The 23,483-nt window shown below is 34.8% G+C and overlaps 2 protein-coding genes across 2 annotated transcripts in view; both read right to left on the bottom strand.

Annotated features, from left to right (window-relative positions):
• Drak (Death-associated protein kinase related) overlaps positions 1-5,673 on the bottom strand; it is a 193,413-nt gene extending 187,740 nt beyond the window's left edge. The window contains exon 1 of the mRNA XM_076113832.1: positions 5,088-5,673. Coding sequence (XP_075969947.1) covers positions 5,088-5,233 — 146 coding nt within the window. The 5' untranslated portion in view covers positions 5,234-5,673. The remainder of the gene's footprint in view (positions 1-5,087) is intronic.
• Positions 5,674-6,191: 518 nt separating this feature from the next.
• LOC142987865 (uncharacterized) lies at positions 6,192-23,428 on the bottom strand. The gene is made up of 16 exons (XM_076136803.1): positions 23,239-23,428; positions 22,430-22,587; positions 21,993-22,051; positions 21,331-21,478; positions 20,625-20,818; positions 20,089-20,224; positions 18,874-18,896; positions 18,227-18,371; positions 17,083-17,283; positions 15,992-16,185; positions 14,902-15,026; positions 9,511-9,659; positions 8,049-8,107; positions 7,431-7,578; positions 6,836-7,029; positions 6,192-6,402 (listed from the first exon to the last, which is right to left on the bottom strand). Exons 2-16 carry the CDS (start codon positions 22,571-22,573, stop codon positions 6,273-6,275), a joined length of 2,049 nt encoding a protein of 682 aa, XP_075992918.1. The 5' UTR covers positions 22,574-22,587; positions 23,239-23,428; the 3' UTR covers positions 6,192-6,272.
• Between the last annotated feature and the right edge of the window lie 55 nt (positions 23,429-23,483).

The raw sequence follows: 23,483 nt of genomic DNA, 5'->3' as shown, positions 1-23,483 counted from the left end.
ATTGTCAAGTAAGATTTATGTGTTTACTAGTATACTATTTACATGGCAAGAAGAATTCTTGAACAGCGCGAGTGCAAAATATATGGAGCGGGTTGCTTTATTCCAAGTATGTTGCTAGGTACATACTTTAAGCATGTTATTCGCATCTCCCGATTATAATAACATTAGTTAGTAAACCAGGACTTGCATACTAATTCAGTCCTCCACAAGAACTAAAAACATATCAATACTTAATTTCAACTCCAATTTCGACATGCTTCATATTTGCAACATCGTGACGTCATTATGCAACATACAAAATCAATATTCTCAACGTTGCTGCATTAATACGTAAATATTTTGCTTTAGACACATACAGATGAATATATTTCACAATCAGCTAGTTTAACTAAACGGGGGCATGTTTTGTACGTAACTAAAGCGACATCTGCGGAAATGTATGATAAAAACAGTCTTGAATATTATAGGGGGACTATGGAGTACATAAAGGCAGGAAACAAGTTGTACCGGCTCAGAACTCAGAGGGGAGGTGAATAATAACAATCATTGTGTAAAAACTACAATTAAACAAGCTTGCATTGCTACGTGCATGGGTATTTTAGCATTCGGTGCACATTTTTGTTATGAGCTTGGCTGTTTTTGAAACTTGAAACGACAAAATCGTTTTAGATTATGCTACAGTTTTTAACTTTTATGAATCTTCATCATAGACAAAGATATTACTTAGTCATGATAATATTATTAATGTTATTTTACAATATACGCCCAGCCGTGAATAGGGTTGCCATATTTTAACTTTCACGGCCAGATTGTCATATCGTTTACACAAACCGTTGAAACGTTTACAAATAAATAGTCACACAATTTACTTACTTAGCATTTTGACGCTTCAAATATGCATATAATATAGAAAACATAGCCAAGTCCTTTCATCTAACAAGCCTATTACTGCAATGTCACCGCATAACCATAAACTAATATTCTAATAACTTAATAATACAGAACGTGACTCGTTTCTACCGAGTCGATCGCCATTCCTTTGAGAGAAAATTATTGTAGCTTATAAAAGCAGTAAAAGCACACATTATCATACTATAACCTAACACGGATTATTTAAAATAATTCACTCATTTAGTGTTTTAGAAAACTTGTATAAAAATCTGATTATTTATATTTTAATTATAAGAAATCTAGCCAGAACTTTATTATATTTTTCTATGTTATTATTACAAGTTCCTTAGATCAATACATAAGAAGTGTCAACGAAAAGCAATAATATTTTTATCTATGGTTTGTTTTTATTTATTGTCTTGTATTGCTTTTTGTTTCTTTATCTCTATTCTTTATTGTCCGACACAGGTACATTTTTGTTAAATAGACACCATTATAATAAATAATAAGGTTGATCGTATTTCAGCGTATTTGTATAGATTATAGAAGTAAACTTTTCTTAAGAAATTATTCAAAAATTACCGAAAGGAAGTTCTTAACCTTAAAATTAAAAATCGTGAATTTATCAGCCTACTAGATTTTGTCAAAATGGCGCTCACAAAAGTAGAAATGATTGTCTATTGTTTTACAAAACACCTAACAACAATTTGCTGACACGTCACAAAACATGTGTCAATTGAATAAACGTGCATACGTTATTTTAATCGCAAAATAACACGTTTCATACCACGACTTGTATATCTATATTACTTACGTAGGTATAATAAGATAGGGCTAAACAAAGATATGAAACGTCATAGTTAATTGGTTGCGTGGAGGTTAGCATGATAGCATTTTTATAACTCTACGAATTAGGTATGTGATGCGATGACAACTAAATAACTCAATCGATTTACACAAATGATATAAAATAGGTAATTTAAAAGTCTAAATTGCACAAAATTATACAGCATTGCAACATAATTAATCAAAGTAACCCAATTACAAGAACACTTGCGCTAATTAATAAGTAAATTTAATGTTTAAACAACTTATCGATAACTAGTTCAACCCTAATTGCCGGCAACAGGTACGTTTACCCCGCGAGGCCACAATGCAATTTGTAGGACTGATAAACCGGTAAGTGGGTAAGCTACCTGACGCAGATAAGATAATCGGATAACATTGCCTAAATTACACTTTACTTGTAAAAGCTAACAAGTTCAGTTATTTGACGTGAATTTTCTAACGAGTTAAGATTAGCTAATACGGTAAATTCTTGGTATGTAATTAGGCCGTGAGAAATGTGTTTTTCAACAGCCTTTGTCTTTTTTTCGACCTATTACTAACCCCCGGTTTCTGAGGTACATTGAGCGATAGTTTATCTATTCCATAGCGTTTAAGCTCATACAAAAATAATAGTTTAAATAGATAAACTACCGCTAAGCCTACCTCGGAAACCAGGCACTAGAGAGTCACCCCTTTACTACTAAAAAAAATGGCGCTTGTCTGTGAACAGAACTGCCAAAAAGTGTTGAGTTTAGTTTAGATTGTTGACAATTCAGAAAAATACCGGCAAAAGAATATGAATTAATGATTTATTTTAGTCTTCGTGTAGTCGGTGAATGTATTATGAATATTATAAGTAGTAACGGTATCGATAACGTCGCCAGTTTCTTATCGTATCAAATAAGTAGGTATAGAGTACATGATTTGCATTGTTTGTAAGTAGGTAATATTATAGTAAGTGGAATTCACTTAAAACCGTTGGTGAAACGGAAAAACAATACTCTTACAAACTGAAGAGCATTATTATCACTGGGACTTAGAAGGTTCTTAAGATTCGTAGTCATCAAATAACTGCGCAAATATTTGTGCAATAACATCACCAGTCTTCTTACTATTTAATAAAGGAAACATATTCTATTTATTGCGTATAGACATAGACTAACAAATGGTTTCGTGGCAAGGAGCTATTGTATTAAAATGATAACCAACATATTATAGACATTGTGGTTTAACTAGAAACACACCACAAGAACGATTACGCGTTGGTCTCGTAATAAACGACTAATGACGTGATAATGTGATCAGTCTAGCTAGGTACTAGGAGACTCGAGTAAACTTCTTGCAAGTGGCAACACTAACATCAAAATCATGAACTTCTCGAAAATATTTTTAAATTGCGTTTTGAAATGCGAAAATGCTAATTGCAATTCACGTAAAATAATTTGGAATGGCCATGAACTTGATTAATGCAATCGGTACGTTTGATTTCTTATTAAGTACTTTGTAATTCTTACTAAGTAATAATTTACGTTATTGACCTACTGGCATTCCAGAGATAGGTGACAGTGTCTTTTTTGCAATAAGATAAGAGTTGGAAACAAACAGTCTCACTTTTCACACGAATAATAGATCATTGAACATGGCAGTAGGCACTACAACGAAAGCTAGCAATTGAACAAACTAGGACATGAAACAAAGGTTGTTTTGTTGTAGAAATCTCACAGCCAAGGTCAGACAAATGTTTTCTAACACGTTAATCTAAATCTAGACTTGTATTGTAAAAATTGAAGCATGATTTTTAACATTTTCAAGTGTACCTGTAAGAAAATATAGCATTCGAGAAGTTACTTTCAAAATGAGTGGAAAACATAATCATAATGCTCCTACCTAGTATGGTAGCATAAAGGATAGAATAAAAAAATGACAGAAATTCGTTAATTTTCAACTTCTTAAAAAATCTTTCCAAAATATTTACGATTTCAGTGTTTTCGCGCCATTCCAAGTGGCACAGGAAGATGGCAGAAACGGCGGGAAAAGTTGTCGGTCATGTCCCCGTGAGGGCCGCGTTCTTACATTTGAGCACAATGCCGACATACTTTCGCATGCACGGCGCATACGATGCAGCCCGATTGATTAACTAATGATGTCACGTCTTTATATTACGGTTTAGACAACTATGACGGATACTAATGTTTATTTTACATGACATTTAGTTCTGAGCTGAGTTTGATGCTAGTTTGTTGCTAAGATGCTGAGAGGATATCAATTTGTTTATGCAGCACTAAAACATGACTTTGTTTCAAATTGTATTTTATTCTTTAAAATTAACAGGAAGAGTTCTTTGCTAAGACCGACTTTTGTTCTAAAAATAGTCATTTTATTTTTTGTGATCTAGGTAAGTGCCTATATGACATAAAACGAACATAATTTTAATTAAAATCACTTAATACTGTCTTAAGAAGATAATACACATAACAGTGGCTTTGTAGTACCTAACATCAACGTTTGACATTTTATTTCATAAAAAGTAAGAAACTTATATTTGTAATTACACAGTTGAAATACATTTATTCTGAATTAGTAATGGTCAATTTTATTGCTCTGTGATAAAAAATTATTACATTTTGCCAGTGATAATATCTCGAACATGCAATTTATTATAACCATTGACACTCAAACTATAAAAATAAATGTTAAAGTTCTAGAAAACTGCAGTAATGTTTGTTTAATACTGATAAAAAGTCACATCACATGTTTTATTATTTACTTTCAAAAACTTGAAATAAAGTCTTCCTACAAAGCAAAAATAACACCTCTTATCAACATTATCTTGCAACTACACACTCATCAGTCATGTTTATCTAGAAAACTGTGATAAAGTCTATAACTCAGCCATTTTGTACCCATATTGAAAACAATATAAATTGTTCTAGGCACAGGTATCTACTAATTCTGCCAAGTTATGCCTATTGTATTTGTTCTAAGACAGCGATGATAAATCTAAAATCACTGGCTAATACTACTAATATTGTCTATAATTCTCACTTTAATAACAAATAAGTTTATATTATGGTAAAGTATAAATAGCATCTTTAGCATGTCCTTGAGTCCATACTTTTATAGACTTTAGCAATTCATTCAAGGGTTTCTAACATAAAAAGTTTGCAAATAGTTTCAACAACTTTGACAGCTGTGTGGGAAGTGTGGGATCAATCTATCAAGAGTTAAACTATGCAAACAAAAAATAGGTACAACGCGGTTTTTTGTTCATAGTTCCTTTGCTTACGTCCTTTGCTGCGATGTGCGTAGAAAAAAAAAGTTATTGTTTACTGGCAGGTAGTTTTAAAAGTTGCTAAAGTCGTATTCACCTTGCAAAGGGTGTCTGTTCGACGTGGTAGACGTCTGTGATGGGCTCCTTCCGCATGATACTGCGGAGCCGCTCCTCGGGCAGCTCCAGCAGTCCATCACTCGCTGTCTTGAAGTCAGCTTTGCTCAAACCACTCAAAACACTCATTTTTAAAACGTGTAGACGACTATCGACCGAGTCGAAAAGACGGTTATAAACTTCAAAGTCACTAAACGATTCACAATAGTCCTTAAAATCAACGTATACACTTATTTATGTAAAAAATGGCATCAATTAGACCACATGAAACATTTTAATGCCTCCGGTTTCTCAAAAGGTAACTGAGTGCTCTCCCTTGTCATTGCGAGAAGCGGTTACGGATTCATTCAAAACGCTCCACTTTGAATCGACACGATTGATAAACAAACTTTAGTAACACTTCATTATAATTCGCAATGAAAAGTAATAATTTGTTTATTTACACACGCGTTTCGGAAAAACTAAAAATTGACAAGCGCGCGGACAGCTGCGCATCGACGAGTCGACCGCACTTCGCCGTACACGTTTCTGCCGTTCCGTTGAGACTCGAGCCGAGCCTGCCCATACCATTCAAATTCCGATTCCGGCGAATGTCGTTGTTCCAACGTTCTAAGTTCGAAAGTTGCAAAGCAAGGTCAACGCATAAATAACTTAGAAGTTTTCATATAATCACATAGATGGCGTTTCTACCAATGTAGTGAATAACTTATCTAGACTAAAATTTATAAGAGATGTCGCTAGTATAATATTTTAAAAGGTTTCTATTTTAAAGGTATATTATTAAATTATTAATAAATTGAATATAAAAAATATACAAAATAATTTATACTGATTTACAGCGACACGAATCCACTAATTTCAAGTACACATTTGGAAAAGAGACTTGTAGCGCTATCTTGTATTTAATCGTAGGAACTGTGATTATTATTAACATACCAACAAGAACTAGATGGCGTTGCCTGTTTCAAGTTTTGATAATTTACACTCTTCTTTAGTTTTTATTGTTTATCTTTTGGTTACACCGATCTGTCCTAGCTCTTTGATAAAAGGAGAGAAAATTGTGAGGTCATTTAAAAAAACAGTAACGTAATATATAAACATGTAATTTATCAAAATCAGTAGGTAAATAAAATAGATCCATTCACTCAACACAAAAGTCAGTTTTAATTCATTTCTTCTTGTTCTGCTCCCAGTATGTCTGTAGGACTTCTCCGAGGGCTTTGCCACCGGGGACGGCGTATTTCTGGAAGAACGACTCCTTTTCCAGGCGAGACAACCAGTCGAAAGTGCGGGGGTATCTGAAGAAAAGAACACGTTACGTAAATAATTTAAAAAATAATCTTATCGATTATCGGTTTATTACTACATTTTGATTTAATATTTATAAATGCGAAATCAACACGGCTAAATCTATAGAGCATTTTCTGGAAAGGATATTATTTAGCATGGATTGTAAAGAACCCTGATCAAACGTAGGCTACTTAAAACAAAATAAGCTATTGAAATAGAGAACGAATCTAAAGTTTTTAATATTTGAGCAAATTTAATCTATCTGACCTTCAGCAATAGGTATCATTGGTATCGTACATGATACTACATGATACCAATAATACCTATTGCTGAAGGCTCAAAAGTGGCTCTACGACGCGATTTACACGAACGAATCGCCGGTCTTATACGGTTGGACTTCTAGATTTTATCTATAAATATAATATTTTCAAAAATTATTACTTTTTGGCGTCCAACGCGAGTGATGACTGCAAGGACAAGACGGTAGCTCCAAGAGACAGGTCGGCAATGGTCAGGTGGTCAGCTGCGACGTATTTACGCTTCTGTAAGTACGCCTCCAGCACTGAGTAGCCGGAGTCGATCTCCTTGATCGTCTTCTCCAATGGACCGGGGAGACCTTCGAAGATTGTGGGGAGCTGGTGAATAGAAAAATGTACAAATTAGCAAATTGATTTCTGATTTAAAATGGTGTTGTCAAGCGGAAAATTTATATTATTTGTGTATTAGAAATAATTATCCCTTGTTCCAACGGTGATGGAAAACACCGTGATGCACCTTGCATGTCTGAGAGTTCTTTAGAACAGTTAGTTTAAATAACAAATTTTTATTTTACTATTACAGTATTATGTCTAAAATCGAGGAATATTTATATAAGCGATTTATACTATCAAATTCTCAGACACAAACGTCTGAAATCAGATTCAGAACCAAAGATAAAGCTTCCAAAAAAGCTTAAAAATACGCATTTCGTCAGATACTTTAAGGGAGCTGGAGCTAGTTTAATGAGTATAAAGTCTGTAAAATAGTTTATACTTACAGCAACATGCTTAATCCTAACGAAGAGTACTCCAGCGTCAAAGAACAGCGCCTGGTCGACGAGCGCGCGCGTGCGCAGGTCGCTTGGGTAGAGGGTCTCCGCCTTGTCACCGCCGTACTTGGTGAGCAGGTACTTGACTATGGCGTGGCTGGAAATTTAATAAATAATATACTTGTTAGAATGTTGTAGTTTGGCTAAATTTTTCATTCAGAATCAGACACACAGTATAGTTTGCCAAATAACTCGAAGAATTTCGTTAAATCTTAATGAGCGATTTTGATGTCGACTTAGGATGAATTGCAGGGTGCAATGGCGAAGGCTATTGCCATTTGATCGCCCGATTGGCAGAACAGTCAACCTAGAATCCTCGCTCGGTTTGTTGTTTTTGAACATTTATTTCTGTTCAAGTTACTTGTCGGCACCTATACCTATAATCAACAGATACTGGAATGGACCCATATACCTTAATGTAAATGAAAATGTACTAAATGTACTACAGCAGTATCATTACAGGGCTCATTAGTTTTTTTTCTAGCGCCAAAATCCATAAGTTCACCCTGTATTCCCTTACCCTACACCCTATATTATCCATTTAAAAGACAAAAAAAATAATATTACCTGTCTGACAAAACAAAGTCACCATCAATTAATGTTGGGAAGGCGCCAATGGGGTTCAGCTGTAATTCATAAAAAATAAGAGTGTTATAGGTAGGTGTTTTAGTTAACTATGGAACGGAATCGAAAACCTCATGATTAACAGTCACTATCACTGCTTTGATCAAAACAGAGACAACTAAGGCATTTTTCTGCAGAAATCGTAAAACACATACGACATAACGTTTTTTTTTATATCTTTAACAATCATCATTATAATAAATTTAAGCAAATTTACAAACAAAATCTTGAATAATAATTGAATAATTTTGCTTAATTATTTCACGAAAACCCCTTCTCACAATTATAATATTTAATTATTTAAAAATAACCATATACTTAGGTATCACCTTTTTTGCTTCTTTAATAATTTATTTATATGCTGAAAAAAACTGTTTTTAATTACTTATTATTATCTTAGGTAGGTACCTATAACAGAAACTATGTACTCAGGTCCAGTAGTGTACCTACCAAGTGGCAGTCTTTGGTCTCTGCCTACCCCTATGAGTACAAGGCGTGATTTCATGTATGTCTGTATGTAGGTACATAATGTACGCAGGTACCTTACCTATGTCATAAACGTTTTCTACGGTGTATTCTTGTTAAAAAAAAGGATATTATTTACAAAATGGAAAGCAATAAATCACGAATGTCAATAAGTTAGCAATAGATGTCGCAATAAAGTATTTGTTTTTAAAACAGTAGGAATTATTAGGTAAACAAAAATTGTATAATGTTGCAAAAAAATCAAGATGTTTCTGCATTGCGTATGACGTATAAATATGTTGTAAAACATTTATTGTAAATATTCTTTAAGTAATCATAAAATAAATTTGCATTTAATGTGAGTGTATAATGTTTCAGTGTTTTTTTTATATCTCCTTTGTTTGCTTCCTAGGTACAATAGACTTTAATTAATAGATTTTCCTGCTTTCTGTAGTCTTGTAATGATTATTTACTAAGTGTAGGTAGGTACATATCAGTTTAAAGTTCTTCGATTGCTTTTTGGTATTAATACTTTTTGTACCGGATGTAAAATACTGGTTTTCAGCTGCACACGGGTAGATTACAAGCCGACTCCAACATAATTGGAAGAAAGGCTAGGCTGATGATGATATATGCGACTGCCAACCCCTAAATTAGCACTGCAGGCTTACTCCTGACAATATCGAGTCAAAAATCAAAATCGATTGATTAAAAAAAATACAAATCGTAGTTCAGTTAAGAGTGAAACTATAATAGGATTGTTTGATGAAGATTATTTTCTTTTTAAACAAGTTTTACGAGTATATCACGCTTTAGTTTGAAAATTAAATCTACGAAACGAAATGAATCAATCGAATTTGATTTTCGACTCGATGCTGTGTCGGGAGTATTCCTGCTGCGTCTAAACAGTGTTACAGTCATATAATATAGTTTTACGTACCTTTAAATATTCAGGAGATTTGTGTTCCATTCCCAGGAAGTCGATCTCCTTGAGTTCCAGTGGTAGTCCGATGATGTCTGCCAACATGCGCACCACGTTGGCAGGAGGGCTGTGCTCCGTCTTGTACAGGATTGGGGCCATTTTTATATCTGAAGTAGAATAAATTACTTATTAACGACTTGTTCTTACCATGCAAGCAAATAAATAGGTACCTACCTAAGTTGGGTTTGCAATTCTGCAAGAATTGTTTAGAGAACTCTCAGGCCTCAGACGTCCAAGGTTTAGTCTGTATGTGTTTATCTACCTAGGGTACCTATACCTAACATTGCGTATTAGCATAAAAATATAAATAGATTTTATTCAACAACAACAATCACTGAAATCTTCAGTTTGTGCCTCAAATATTAAGCTACATATGTACCACTAAGCTAACAAGAACAACCATCGTTTCGGAAAATACCTAACTAATAAATAGATTACTTTCGGACAGTTCTTTGAAAGTAAAAAAATAAATGTATGTATTAATAATAATCTCTACTGAAAACGTAGATTATTTATTCAAATATAAGTAAGCACCTACTTATAATATCTTACTTATTTATTATTCAAAATATCTTAAAACGACCACAAGATAAACCACAATCTTTTACTGTACTTCAAATTTTTTTTTTTTTATCCCTTTATGTGTCCCACTGCTGGGCAAAGGCCTCCCCTCTTTCCTTCCAAACCTGTCTGTCTTGTGCCATGCTACGCCACGAATATAAATATAATATTAAAATATTTTTAATTAATTTAAAAAATAATTAACATATTCTTCAATTATTACTCTCTATTATTTAAAACTCCAATAATTAAAAAATAATCCACCATAAAAAAAAAACAAAATAAAACTCACAGAAAAATCAGTACCACAAACAAAATAAATTGACTAGCACACGACAGTCGCCGTTCACTCAAGATAGCCAACTGATTTGAGTAAACGATCGCTACGGTAAATAAACGCGATCATTTCATATTTATATGCTAACATCTCTCTAGTAAATAGTTGTGTTAAACATGACCGGCATTTTTGTCGTGTGACTTGACAGCTAAGTTCAGCGGTTATCGTGGCCGTCTCAAAGATATTTGGTACCTATACGGTATTTTGCGATAGATTTGTATCATTTATGCGGATAAAATAATGTTTTCTGCAACATAAATCCATACTATTTCAATGCAGAAGACTGTATAACGAGATGTAGGTGTATGAATCTGAATATTAAGTATTGTAAGGAGCTATCTAGGTCTCAGTCTTCCCCCATGGGAAAGAGGTCATTAAATGAAAGTTTTTATGTAACATACACAACATTTCACAGCGAACCGCTGAAATCAAGTTTGTAAAATTAGTAAAAAAAATGGATACAGTGAAGACCAAACAATGTTTGATCCTTGATACAGAGCACTTATTTTTTAAATAATCCATCCTATAGGTACTCTATCTATCTACATCGCTTTTATATTTATTTTACCCAAATCCTCGAACTTAATTCGACCTAGTACATAGCTCATAGATTTATGCCATGTTTATAAACAATAAAAAAACATTTTTAATACTTTTTTATAACTATCTCAAACTAAACATTTATTTGAGTATTATACATATATTGAGTATTGTAAGTATCTAAAGATACGTAGGTAGACATAAAATTAGCGCATTTACAAGCAGATACAAGCAGACAGTTAGCCCGTTAGTGATTGTTCTATAACACTTATTTATCTAAGCGTGTAGTTACAGTGCCTATCTGTCTAGTAATGAATGGAATGACATAGTTGTATAACCGCAGGTGTCTAGGTCTTCATTCAAGTATTATTATCTATACTAATATTATAAAGCTGAAGAGTTTGTTTGTTTGAACGCGCTAATTTCAGGTTCTACCGGTCCGATTTGAAAAATTTTAGTGTTACATAGCCTACTCATCGGGGAAGGCTATAGGCTATATAACATCGCGCTACGATCAATAGGAGCTGAGTAACAGTAAAAAATGTTGCAAAATCGGGGAAATGTTGACCCATTCTCTCCTACGTGACGCAGGCGAAGTTGCGCGGGTCAGCTAGTTAAGCATGTGTATAATACGTTAGCTACCTACTCGTTTACAACTGAATACATTGCGATGTAAATAAAATAATATTTGTGTTGTTATGTTTCAAAAAAGATGGAATTATCTGATTATTGTGATACGAATGTCTGAAAGATCGTAATATCGTAAATCCGTGATAGGAGCGAAGCGCAGAGGTGCCAGGTGGCCGGAAATGCCAGGATTATTTCAATTATTTGCGGCTTAATATAAAAAAAAATCATGTTTATTGTCTTCCCTTAAATGTTTATTTTATTCTGTGTATGTGTCGCAGTAAGATAGATAAAGCCGTAACATAGTTATATCCCTAGGGATATAATTATATGCCGTAACATAGTTATAATGAGAGTTTGAAGATGTCGCCGGAGCCCCGCTTCGCGGGGCTCCTCCTTCTGGGTGGTTTAAAAAAAATAACCACGAAGGCTGAGGTAACCTAACCTAACCTACCCATGTCGGTTTGCCCAAAACTTCTTCTTTATAACTATATTACGTATTTGTTGTTAGAGGAGCATCATCATTTATGTAAAATCTGTAAAAAATTCAAGTCTAACTATCACGGTATATGAGATGCATACATACATCGGTAAGTATACGTCTGTGTAGTTAAAAGTTATTTCACAAAAATCCTTTTTAAGCATACGAAGGGTGGCACACAGCGGAAAGCGATTTTGTTTTACAATAAGCAGTGATTAATGTAAGAAGTTTTAGGGTACAAATTAACGTTCTTTGGTCTGTGTCTATCGCTATGGGAAATAAGCATCCATTCTCATAGCAACCTGTAGTTTGATAACGTCCCCAAAGATTAGACCTCGTTCTATATCGGTATGTAATCTTACTGAAAAAATATTGTGAAATTCAAGCTTCAGTTGTCGGCTGCAAGAATATTTTAGTAACTACACTTGCTTATAATGTTTATCATCAATGTATCTATGACTTGCGAGTTTACGAATCATTGATTAAATTATAGCAGACAGACTTGTAATGCTGTTATCTCTTTATGTATGTACAGAGATATACCGACTTACGATTACGCATAGGTATACCGAGTTACGCGATTTTAAAATCTCATTGATTGTACCTACTTTATAGCATACATTTTTTTTTGTGCAATGTATTTCTTAGTAGCTGGCCCACAAAACTGGCATGTAGTCCATTGAAATGTTACATGAGATTTACATTTCTTAGAGGACGCAATTTTATTTTTGGAACATGTAGGTGGAGGTCTAATAAATGCAATATTTAGCCCTCAAATTGTAACATTTCAATGGACTACTGTGCTTTTGCACTAGCGGGTATTCCATTTCATCCATTTGGGAGTTAATTATTATAAAGAAGAAGTTCATTTTTATAGTCTACTTTTACAGCACTCCCCTTGCGTTTCTTTCTTCATAATCCATGGTTAAGTTAGGAAAGCATAACATTTTCAGTATGGGTCTATGGTGTCTGTGTTTGTTACTACACGATAAAAAAATTGACAATTCCTTTGCCAAACGTATTAAATAATTACGCGAACCCGACTTACGCAAATGCGACTTACACAGTTATCACTCATGTGATGTCTACGATGTTACATTGCAATATTTACTATCAATTCTTAATAAGTCTGTCTCATGATTATATATCCAGCCAATAGCTCCGGATCCGGATACAATGACACGTCGAATTAGCACATGAAGACATGCAGTGATACGATTTAAAATTATTTTTAAACTTATCAAACACTGTTACGTTTGGTTGCGCAATATGTAATCTGGGTAGGTAGTCTAGTTGCGAATTTATAACAGGAAAATAGTAATAGAATAGTTTAGCTAACTGGCTATTGCATTGGTCACTTGGCTAGCGAAACATGAGGCCTGTAGAGGATAAGAATTAGTAGTTAGGTTGAAGTATCCTTCAGTCAGGGTACATAATTCGTACAAAAATATCTGTTAATCCACATTTTGTCAGCGTCATATTCTATTAGAAATAAGTTTAGCTTAAAAAGCGTTGCTCTAGAAGTAAACCATCAATGTATCCTTTTATAAAGGATGTTTTTTGGAAAGAAGGTAGGTTCTGCTTAAAATAATGGAAACGTGGCCAAAAGGAAAGCGGAGAAATAATAGAAATAAGAAAAGAGATTGGTATTACGATTACTTAGGTACTAATATTTGGGTACTAACAGTGCAGTCCTTTTAATAAAAAATGTAGATATATGAACGTGTAAAAAATTACAATAACACATTTAAATGTATAAAAAACTTGGTAATTATTAACATGATAAAGTGATGAGCAGATAAACTGTCTCAGAATGCTTAGATAAGATACTCGTCACTCACGATATAGCATTTATTTATCACAAAACATCTGAGTCATTTGATATTTAATAATTTATCACGTAGTCTAAATATAAACTGAAGAACTAAATTACATAACAATAAAATTATGTAACTAAAATACGGTAGTTAACTATAAAAAATATTTTGAATACTGTACTCGTAAAATGTTTACCCAAAATGCTTACGCTACGTAATTTTCGTTATTAATGTTTAAATTAAAATTCACGTGACTAGGTATGTTGTATTTCTATACTAAAATGTTTTATGTCATTACATAAAGACGTCTTTATGTAATCCCCAACGCAGAGGGGTTGGCGAATTTGCATGCCTTTAAAAAAATCTTAAATACTACTCTTATGTAGCAAACGTGTTCTTTTAACGTTATCTAGCTACTCACGGCTTATGGAGTATAAAATAAAAAAATCTGTCAATATTCTATTCTTTACCTGCATCGATGGTCGACAACCGGTTAGTTATCGAGAAATTTTGTGTGAAAATCGGATCAGCGATTCTAGCGGGCGCCATAAGAACTTTAGACTCTTTAAACTCTCGATACTCGATTGTACGGACTGCAGAGAATGTTGTTAGTTGTTACAGTGTGTCGCCTTTACATTTTTTTAACCCATAGCTCTGTTTCACAATGCAAAAACCACTAAGTAGGTCCCGGTTGACAGTAAATAACAGCGTGGGAAGGTTTAGAAAGAAATGGCGAGATGAGTTGGACACTCACGACACCCAACAAATTGCCTTCAGAGAACTCAAAATAGAAATAAATGGATGAAAGAGGACTTTTTGCCAATGGGACAGTATTAGCTTATAATAATAAATAATGGCTGTCCCAATGCTACACAAGGGTCTCGTCTCATACAAGGGAGGGGTAAGGCATTGAGACCACTACACTGGCCAGGTACAATAAATACGATTGGCTTAATAAAACACATTCTTGATGGTCAATCTTGTTTATTTTTGACTATTTTTCTGCCAGAAGAATTGCACAGTCTTTGTCAAGATATCGGCGCCTTGCTGAGCGACGTTAAAGAATGGCTCTTGTCGCAGCTTCGATAACCATTCAGCGGTGCGAGGGTACCTGGAACATTTAGGAAATTACATAATACACCACTTAAATCTATAAAAAACGGTCAGGTTCGTAGTACACGTAACCGGCTTGTATGACAAGATGTATGGATGTGGGTGAGGCAGAAGTTAGTAAGGTCGAATTAATTGGCGTTCTTTTGGTCTCTGCCTTATAGGAAAAATGCGTGATTTTATGTAGGCATGTATAAAATCAATGGCAAATAAAATTTGTATTTTGGCTGAGCTTGCGTTATTATTTACCCGGTATTAAATACATTAATAAAGTTTCAAGGAGAATTGGAGTCTATTAGCCTATTGCAAAACATTGTGCAACCATTGAAATACTTGTGTTCTATAAATAGTTATTTCGAGTGGCGTAACAACAGTATGGCACTAGAATCCCCAAGCTCAGGGGGCCTCCGGATCTTAATGAACAAAGAACTACTACCAACTACTCCAATGAATTGGTATTACTACGTGTCTCGTCTTTTTATATTAAAGAAGACATTAATGCTTACATACACGTGTATAGTTTTATATTATAAATAAAACAAGTAATCCGTCGTATCCCTAAAAGTAGAAAAACGTAAACGGCATGTGCCGCGATGACTGACGGATTTAATTGACATAGTAAAAAACAACAATGGCCATTAATAAGAGCAAGCAGCTGTTCCCGAACAACAGCTCTTCAGGTAAAACGCTAGTAAATTAAAAATATTGTAACAATTTGAAATAAGTTTATGAAGAGCAAAATATTTTAAATTTTTAAGATTATTCGAAATTATATAAGGAAAATAGTTCTTTCGTAACACTTTCGGGGCGTTTTACAGTAAGTATTTCGTACGCAATAGCAGTCGGCTATCTACACGCTTGTCGGTAGACGATAGCGGTAGAAAATTTATACCCGCAGTTGTCTTTGAAATTCTATCCAAACATTCGAAGAATGTATTTAAATTTTAAATCAAAAGCAATAATTACTTGTCTTTATCCAATGGGAGCATGGCCTGCATCCCAGCGGCGGAGGCTCCCAGCGACAGATCAGCTATGGTGAGGTGATCGCCAGCTATGTATGTATGTTTGTTCAGATAAGCTTCTACGAAACTGTACGCTTCCTCTATGTCTGCTAGATGCTTCGGCGTCGGACCTGGTAGACCGTCGAAGAGAGTTGGTATCTGAAAGTTTTGAAGGAGGTAATTAATGCGAGGTTAAGGATGCAAAGAACTAAATAGTTATTTCGATTTTGTACAAGTGTAAGTGTGTAAGTTAGTCTTGTAATAAGCCACGATAAAATTGATCCATTTGTTAATCAACAGACAATAATATATTACTTGTGGATCTCTTAATCTTCCATACTAATATTATAAATGCGAAAGTAACTCTGTCTGTCTGTCTGTCTGTCTGTCTGTCTGCTACTCAATCACGCCTAAACTACTGAACCAATTTGCATGAAATTTGGTATGAAGATATTTTGATACCCGAGAAAGGACATAGGCTACTTTTTACCCCGGGAAAATCACGCATTTCCCGGGAAAACGCAGGTGGCGAACGAAGTCGCGAATATTCAATATTACAATGACACTGTATTAACAAAATTCCGTTGTCATGGCAACTGTTTTAATGGCGGATATGCCTTAGCGCGATTTCGTTATATCAAGAGATATAAATAATTTTAAGAATATTTTTCATGAAAAAAAAGCATATTTTATATCATCACGCTACGACCAATAGGAGCAGAGTAACAGTAAAAAGTGTTACAAAAACGTGGAAAATTCTGACCCATTCTCTCTTATGTGACGCAAGCGAAGTTGCGCGGGTCAGCTAGTAAATAAATATAACTCTAAGGTGACTGACTAACATAGTGATCGCACAGCCCAAACTACTAGACGGATCGGGCTGAAATTTGGCATGCAGGTAGATGTTATGACGTAGGCATTAGCTAAGAAAGGATATTGATTTATTCTACTCCAAAGGAACAAAATAAGGATAAAAGTTTGTATAAAAATTTTGTCCTAAGTCACAAACCACGCGGACAAAAGCTATTACTTAAAAAAGTTTTAAACAATACTCACAGCCACAACTTTAAGCCTAATAAAGAATATGCCAGTATCAAAGAACAGCGCCTGATGGACACGTGCGCGGTCGTTCAAGTCAGTAGGGTACAGCGACTCCGGGCCTCCGTACTTGGACAGCAGGTAGATCATGATCGCGTGGCTGTCTGACAGCACCGTGTCGCCGTCTTGCAGCACTGGGAGTGTGCCTAGGGGGTTTAACTGGAAAAGTAATGATAATGAACAGTTTTTGTTATTATGTTGTCAGGAAAATCTTATATGCCGTAATGAGACGGGTCTTTTATGAAATGAAAATTGAAAGGTTCTTAAATATTAGTTCGGGGTAAAAGTCTTTTCGTATTATAGTGTGTATGAACTCGTAATAAAAACTCTCTTTCAAGAATAACAAAAGAGTACACGGTACATTAGGTTTCTTTCAGTGAGCTCGTGAGGTACTCAAATATCGAGCTTATTTTTTTTTTATTTTACAAGTTCATACATACTTTAATGCGAAAAGACTTTTTCCCAGACCTAATATACAAAGCAATTATAATCGACAGGGTAAATACTCCAATGTTTCGTCATTAATAATGTAAGACCCATGTAATAGAGGGCGAGTCTATTGCCATTTACTGGGTATCTGTTAACGAACTTCGGGCTATCATTGAAAATTATTCTGAATAAAATAGTAGTAGTACATTGCAAATCTGGCCAGAGGAGTGACCTTAAGGTCTAACCCTTCCGTTATTCTGTAGGAGACCCTTACCCAGTAGTGTTGGTCATTAACATCAGTAATGTGTTAACCCTTTTTTCTGTCTGTAAATATTATTTTTTTTACCAATTACTGTCCCACTGCAGGAATTGGGTCTCCTCCCAAACAAGGTTGAGGGGTTAGGCCTTGAGTCCACCATGCTGGCCAAGTGCGGGCTGGGAACCTTAATAAATACGAATTTTTAGGCATGCAAGGTTTTATCACGATGTATGCCTGCACCGTTAGAGCAAGTGATAATTATTTCTAATACACCCATAACTTTCAAAAGTCATCGGTGTGTTGCCTCGGGTTCGAACCTGCAACCACTTGCGTGGGAGGTGCCAACTTAAACCACTCGCTATCACTGCTATTTTGTTAATATACTGGAATACTGAATTAGAATTGAATATCTACCTTCACGTATTCCGGTGATTTATGCTCCAAAGTCGCCCAGTTGAGGTCCTTCAGTTCGAGTTCCAATCCAATGATGTTGGCCAACATGCGCACCGCGCACGCTGGCGGACTGCCATCCAACTTGTACAGGATAGGAGCCATATTTCTGAAATAACGGGAACAGTATATTTAGGATGACTAAAAATGTATTATTTAAAAGATATATATAACTAGCTGACCCGCGCAACTTTGCTTGCGTCACATAAGAGAGAATGGGTCAAAAAGATCCCCGTTTTTGTAACATTTTTCACTGGTACTTTGCTCCTTTTGGTAGTAGCGTGATGATATATAGATATAGCCTATAACCTTCCTCGATAAATGGACTATCTAACACTGAAAGATTTTTTTCAAATCGGTCCAGTAGTTCCTGAAATTAGCGCGTTCAAACAAACAAACAAACAAACTCTTCAGCTTTATAATATTAGTATAGATAAATCGTTATACGTGATAGACCTTTTGTTTTTTTACTCTAGCTGTATAGCGGATCACTGGATAGATTTTAGGAAGATTTAAAACCTAATTAGAATGTAGTTCCTAAGGAATACGCTAGGGTTATAAGTCTCTAATTAAATAAGGTTTGAGAATATAAGTATCAGAAACTTACTTACACGTCACACACAAAAACATTTGACTGAAATACAATATAGATTTATTATTATGTTTCAGATGGATAGTTTTCACACAGATTCAGGCCACGGAATATCAAACACCACGACTGGTAAAAAAAATTGTACTAAAATAGATGTACTTACCACAAACAGTCTTCAGTTACACAACTCCGAAACAAATGCAGTGAATAAATAACAATATTTATCAAAATATGTGATGAAATCATATGATTGGTTACTATTTTAGTAATCTATTGTTATCACAACACGCCACTGCAGTTGGTAAGATAATAAGAGTAATTATGATAATTTAATTTATTTTTTATCACTACATTTCAGATTTCAAAGTCCCCCGCCGCGTCTGTTTGTCTGTCTGTTCTAAGCCAAAAAACTACTGAGCCGATTTGATCGAATGAGAGTAATACGGAAGGTAAGGTACATACAAAACTCATCAATGCTTTTATTTTAACGGGCTGAAATCTGGTTTTGACTATAGTCATCAGCTAAGTTAGATAATTTTTAATTCAACTTTTTAAAAGGAATTTAACAAAGCTTAAGAATTTAGGTAACCTACCTATGTTTTATGCAGTCTATAAAAAACTATAGCACTGTCATCGAGATCTGAGTTAGGGCAGAACAATATACATCATTTGCATTTGTGTAATCTACTTATGTTAATATAATAAATGTGAATTAATTAAACAAACCCTGTTTAATTAAAACATCTTATCTTTCTGAAACTACAGTCACATTTATGCCACATTTATTAAAAAAACTGTTTCAGGACTTCGGCCTGAAACATTATGAACTATGTATGTACTATCTAACCCGTTCGGAAATTTTAGTCTGATTGTAAAAGAATAATCCACCCAGACTTTAGTATTTATAACATAAGTAAGATGTTGAGGATTTTTAACAGAAATTGGACAAATTGAACTAAGAATTTATGCTAAATAATCCTTTTATGGGCAAGTGGAATTAACTAGTATATATTTTATCAATAATTATGTATTACAATCAGTTATCAATCACAGTCACGGTCACATAACAGGTCAATGTCCAGATCAACCTATATTCGTGGGCAATATTAGCGACATAATTACAACGCCATCTGTCGGTAGCTCGTGTAAACTATTCCGTTTTGTTGCGAAATAAAAAAAATGATGAAAATGAATGATGTTATAAGAAAAACAAAGCACGATAATTGTAAAATTACTGTTTATTCTTAAGTTTATTGTTCTCCCAGCCTTTAGTCATGAGTTTGGCGAAGAAGGCGGCGCCGGGTGCCATGATAGTCTTGAACTGTTCCTCCTCTTGTAAGCGAGACATCCAGTCAGCAGTGCGAGGGAATCTGAAACATGGCAAAAGAACGATAAAAAATTACAGTTAATTGGTAAAATAGTAAACATGAATATATTTACTTTTGATGATAGAATCCTAACAGGGACAATACCGCCCCCTAGTAGACGCTAGAGACCCAAAAAAAAAAGATAAATATGAAAAAAATATATGTTTAATATGACTATCATGTAAGGGAGCGCTGATTTATTCTTCCTTGTAAAGGGCGCTGTGGTCCATTTAAAAGGTTGTAACTATACACTCTTAAACGGTTGAATTTATTTGAATAAATCTCGACAAAAATCACTCCAAATAGTTGAGTGGCAAGTAAGATATTTTCATTCGTTATACCCATGAAGCACTGTGTATTACACTTATAAGTGCTATAAATATGAGAAATAGAGTATGCTTACTTGTCTGTGTTCAATTTGTGCATAACTTGTATCGCATTGGCCGTAGAGCCGGCGGACAGGTCGGCTATAGTGAGGTGTTCGGCGGCTATGTACCGTCGTTGTTGTAGATACGCTTCAAGTACTGTATATGATGCCTCTATGTTTTGTACTTGGGCAGCAGTTGGCGCTGATATGCTCCCGCTGAAGGTGTCTCTCTAAAAATACAGAAAATGCATGACTTTTAATGATTTACTTAGCATTCATTCCTATATCGTCAGATAACAGACTATTTGATGAATAATTTTGACAGATAATTAAATGAGTAGAAAAACACTTTGTTAGAAAATTTAGACGAAAAAACGACCATTGAAGGTATTTTTTCTGTTTTTTAATAGTTTTTATTCCTCACTGGATAGCCTAATTATGGCAAATCGCGATATCTACAAAGGAGTTATCTTGGATCGGTTATCGGCGGTTCAACTCCAGTCTCCAGAGCCGCTCCTGAGCGTGTTGTTCATAAGGCTTATAAGAATAGTTTTATCAGATAAATGACGTAAATACAAGCATTAAATTGCGCCTACCTTTAATGCCTATTGCGCCTAATTTAACGAGTTCAACACACAGTACAACAGTATTTGTCAAAATCACAAACATTCACTTGTTTCGGTATTTATTGTTAATTTTTTGTATGCTTGTTAATGTTATAATGTCATGTTGTTATACTTACAGCTACAGAGAGGAGAGTAGCGAAAAAGACGCCGGCATCAAAGAACAAGCACTGATCGAGTACAGCGCGCGTGCGCCCCTCGCGCGGGTGGAGCAACTCGCGCTTGTCTCCGCCGTACGTGTCTGCTATGTACTTCATTATTGCGTGACTGTGGACGTAGAAAAATAAAAATAAATTTTACCCATTAATTTTCCACCGCTGGGCAAGGATCTCATCCCTGAATTAAGAAAAGGTTAGGCCTTCACGCTGGTCAAGTGCGGGTTGAGGCAGTGACGTAGCGTGCATTGGCGGGACCCCGTATAAAAAATTGTTTGGGGGCCCTTATTTTTGGGGGTAAAGATTTTTCACAAAAGAAAATTATAAGTATTAAATAATAATAAAAAATATAATAATTATTATTATTTCTTTTGCCTTGAACAGGGGCGTAGCTACCGCCGTATTTGCCTTTCCGGCAGATACGGCGGTAGCTACGCCCCTGGGTTGAGGACTTTGCTAACTTCAAGAACTGTTCTAAAGAACTCTCAGACATGCAAGGTTGTATCATGACGTTTTCCTTCACCGTTGGAACACGTGATAATTATTTCTAATACACAATTTTTTTTTCATATATGTCTGCTTACATCTTTGTGTATAACAGGCGTGAATATGTAGGTAAAAATTACCTTTCAGATAAAACGAAGTCACCATCTTGTAGTACTGGTACTGTACACATTGGGTTCATCTGAAATTATTAAAAGAATGTTTAATTTGATTCGGCCATTTCTAGATTGAGAATCCTTTACTTTTTGTACCTTAAAATTTAAGAGATCTCAGGCCATCAGAATATAAAGAAACCGTAACTACCGGGACATCGAGCATCGAACCTGGGGCTTCCTAACTTCTGTCACGAGAATCGAACCATAGACTGGCCGCTACCATTTCAGAAATTTCAATAATTATTACATGCAAAGATGTATGGATGCATGCATAGATAGTTTTAACAAAGGAAGTTTGTAATTATCGTACCAAGTGGTTTTCTTTGGTATCTGCCTACCCCTATGGGAAGAAGGCGTGATTTTATGTATGTATGTAACTTAATAACAAAACAAAAACAGGATACCTTCTTAAACTCGGGTGTTCTATGTTCTTCGAGGAGTATATTGACTTCCTTGATCTCAGGCTTGAGGCCCAGCATGTCTGTAAGCATCAGGACTGCGCGCGCCGGCGGGCTGCCGAACGCACGGTGCAGGATCAAACGAGACATGGTTTATACTGAAACTGTTAAAAATTGCATAAATTATGGGTAAAAATGCCGTTAGTTATAGGTAAAAAATTACATAATTTAAAAATAAATGATTTTGTTTATCATTTTTTTATAATAGCTATAGGCAGTTGGCTAAATATCAAGTACCTACCTACTAAGTATATTTAAAAAACTAAACTTTTAATGAATGAATACTCAGCTAAGATTTGAAACAATTTAATTTGTAGTTCTTATTAAATCAGGAGTAGTGTACTAAGTAGGAAGTGGTTAGTGGGTTATCTGTAGAAGAGATCTGAAACATAACTCTGTTTTTTGCGCAGTCGGGTGACAAAGCATAGCAGCTAATAAACAAGATAGGTAAGTAGGTATGTCCCATCCCAATAAAAATGATTATGAATATAGATTTAGCTGAAATTATTGCTCATTAATTATTTGTTAGCATTTTAAGCAGATATTAGTTTAAATTTCTGGACAAATACTTAGTTGTTTACAATCAAAACGCGTGCAAAACGAATCACTGCGAAATAACCGCAAGCATGGCAACATCACGTTTATGATTATATCACAAAAACAAACGTGACGCAACGCATTATTTATAACTACTAACCTACTCGACTAACCTCCATGCTGACATAAAAGCCATTAAAAATAAAACCGGTACTAACCTCTTTGGAGAAAAAAGTAGAAACTTTTGTTTTTGACACCTGCAGATTTCTAATGCACGATTAATTTGATGAATTATCACGTATTTTATAAGAAATGTGGGTCGTGAAAGTCATAAAGATATATTTCAATGATAAAATGATTATAACCTCAAAGATAACGCGGTCCTTGATCTTTGGTACTGAATGAGTTGTGTTTTACAATCCATTCGTCACTATGCGTACGCGCCTACAATTTTATACGCTAC

The sequence above is a fragment of the Anticarsia gemmatalis genome, chromosome 4, assembly GCF_050436995.1.
Source record: "Anticarsia gemmatalis isolate Benzon Research Colony breed Stoneville strain chromosome 4, ilAntGemm2 primary, whole genome shotgun sequence".
Taxonomy (NCBI): Eukaryota; Metazoa; Arthropoda; class Insecta; order Lepidoptera; family Erebidae; genus Anticarsia; species Anticarsia gemmatalis.
This window is presented reverse-complemented; position numbering and strand designations above follow the sequence as displayed.

What these genes read in the sequence shown, in the direction of transcription:
- LOC142987865 (XM_076136803.1), bottom strand. Translation starts at nt 22,573, where the DNA reads ATGTCTCGTTTGATCCTGCACCGTGCGTTCGGCAGCCCGCCGGCGCGC. An exon ending in CTACTCTCCTCTCTGTAGCT is followed by an intron (nt 20,819 to 21,330) that starts GTAAGTATAACA and finishes CTGTATTTTTAG; the next exon opens with AGAGACACCTTCAGCGGGAG. An exon ending in AATCACCGGAATACGTGAAG is followed by an intron (nt 17,284 to 18,226) that starts GTAGATATTCAA and finishes TTACTTTTCCAG; the next exon opens with TTAAACCCCCTAGGCACACT.